The 1,079-nt window shown below is 67.1% G+C and overlaps 1 protein-coding gene across 2 annotated transcripts in view; it reads right to left on the bottom strand.

Annotated features, from left to right (window-relative positions):
• CACUL1 (CDK2 associated cullin domain 1) overlaps nt 1-805 on the bottom strand; it is a 63,436-nt gene extending 62,631 nt beyond the window's left edge. The window contains exon 1 of one of the 2 annotated variants that reach the window (XM_015596365.2): nt 104-805. In XM_015596365.2, coding sequence (XP_015451851.1) covers nt 104-464 — 361 coding nt within the window. In that variant the 5' untranslated portion in view covers nt 465-805. The remainder of the gene's footprint in view (nt 1-103) is intronic. The other variant, XM_006920823.3, reaches the window with a different exon arrangement.
• Between the last annotated feature and the right edge of the window lie 274 nt (nt 806-1,079).

Genomic DNA, 1,079 nt, shown 5'->3' with positions numbered 1-1,079 from the left:
ACAGGCCGGAAACAAAGGAAGTGGGGCTGCACCCAAAGGGGCGGATTCGGCGTCCGGGTGGGGAGGAGGAAAGTCAAGTCTGCTGGGGAAAGACTGGACTCACAGAACTTGGAGGTGGAGGTGTTGATGTTGATGGTGGAGCTGGGGGTGGGGGCGGGGACCGCCTTGGCCACGGCCGCGTCGCAGCTCTTCAACATCATGATCACCCCATTGGCCTCCGGCGGTGGCGGCGGCCCCATTGGGAGCCCCTCCTTGGGGCCTTTCCTGTCCACCGAGATCGCGGGCACCGCCAACAGCTGCCCCCCCGGAGGCTCTCGGGCAGGGGCTGGGATCGACGAGCGGGGTGGCGGGGGGGGCGGGGGCTGCCGGAAGCCGTCCACAGCGGCCTCCCAGTTGTTGTGGTTCTGGTCGTCCATCATCGCCTCGTAGCTGCCCCCCTCCTCCTCTTCCATGCTTTCCTCCATCCTGCTGGCCCCCAGCACCCGCCCGCCTCACAGGCACCTGCCGTCCGTCTCAACCCCGGGCCAGGGGGCACCGCAGCCTCCTCGAGCTCACATCGCCGGGGGCCGGAACAGGCGCAGCGGGGAGAGCAGCGGTGCACCGGATCTCTCACTCTCCGCCGGGCCGACTCTTAGAGACAGGATTGACGGCGGTGGGCGCTCCCGGGCTCCGGTCTGGGAGAGGCAACCGTAAAGCGGCAGCGCCCTTCACGACATTTCACAGCAGCTTCCAACAGGCAGTTGGAAAGGGCAGCTGGGGGTGCGGCCAGGAGGGCACGTGGTGCGACGAACGAAATGCGAGAAAGCCAAGCGAAAAGGGGCGGGAGCTGTGAGTCACCGCACGCAATAGGGCAGAGGTTCGCCCCGCCTCGGCCAACCCCGCGAAGAGGAGGGAGGGGCGACGAGTCCGGAGGAGCGTTCCTCGGCCCCGCCCCTGTCCCGGCCTCACGTGATAAGAGAGTTTGGCTGCGCACGCGCGTTCTCAATCTGGTTGCCTGGACGACGGGGAGCCTGGCCGGCTTCTGAAGATGAACGCAAAGCCTAGTGGGCAGTCGTGACACCGACCCAGCTTTGGGTGGT

The sequence above is a fragment of the Pteropus alecto genome, unplaced genomic scaffold, assembly GCF_000325575.1.
Source record: "Pteropus alecto unplaced genomic scaffold, ASM32557v1 scaffold177, whole genome shotgun sequence".
NCBI classification, from domain to species: Eukaryota; Metazoa; Chordata; class Mammalia; order Chiroptera; family Pteropodidae; genus Pteropus; species Pteropus alecto.
This window is presented reverse-complemented; position numbering and strand designations above follow the sequence as displayed.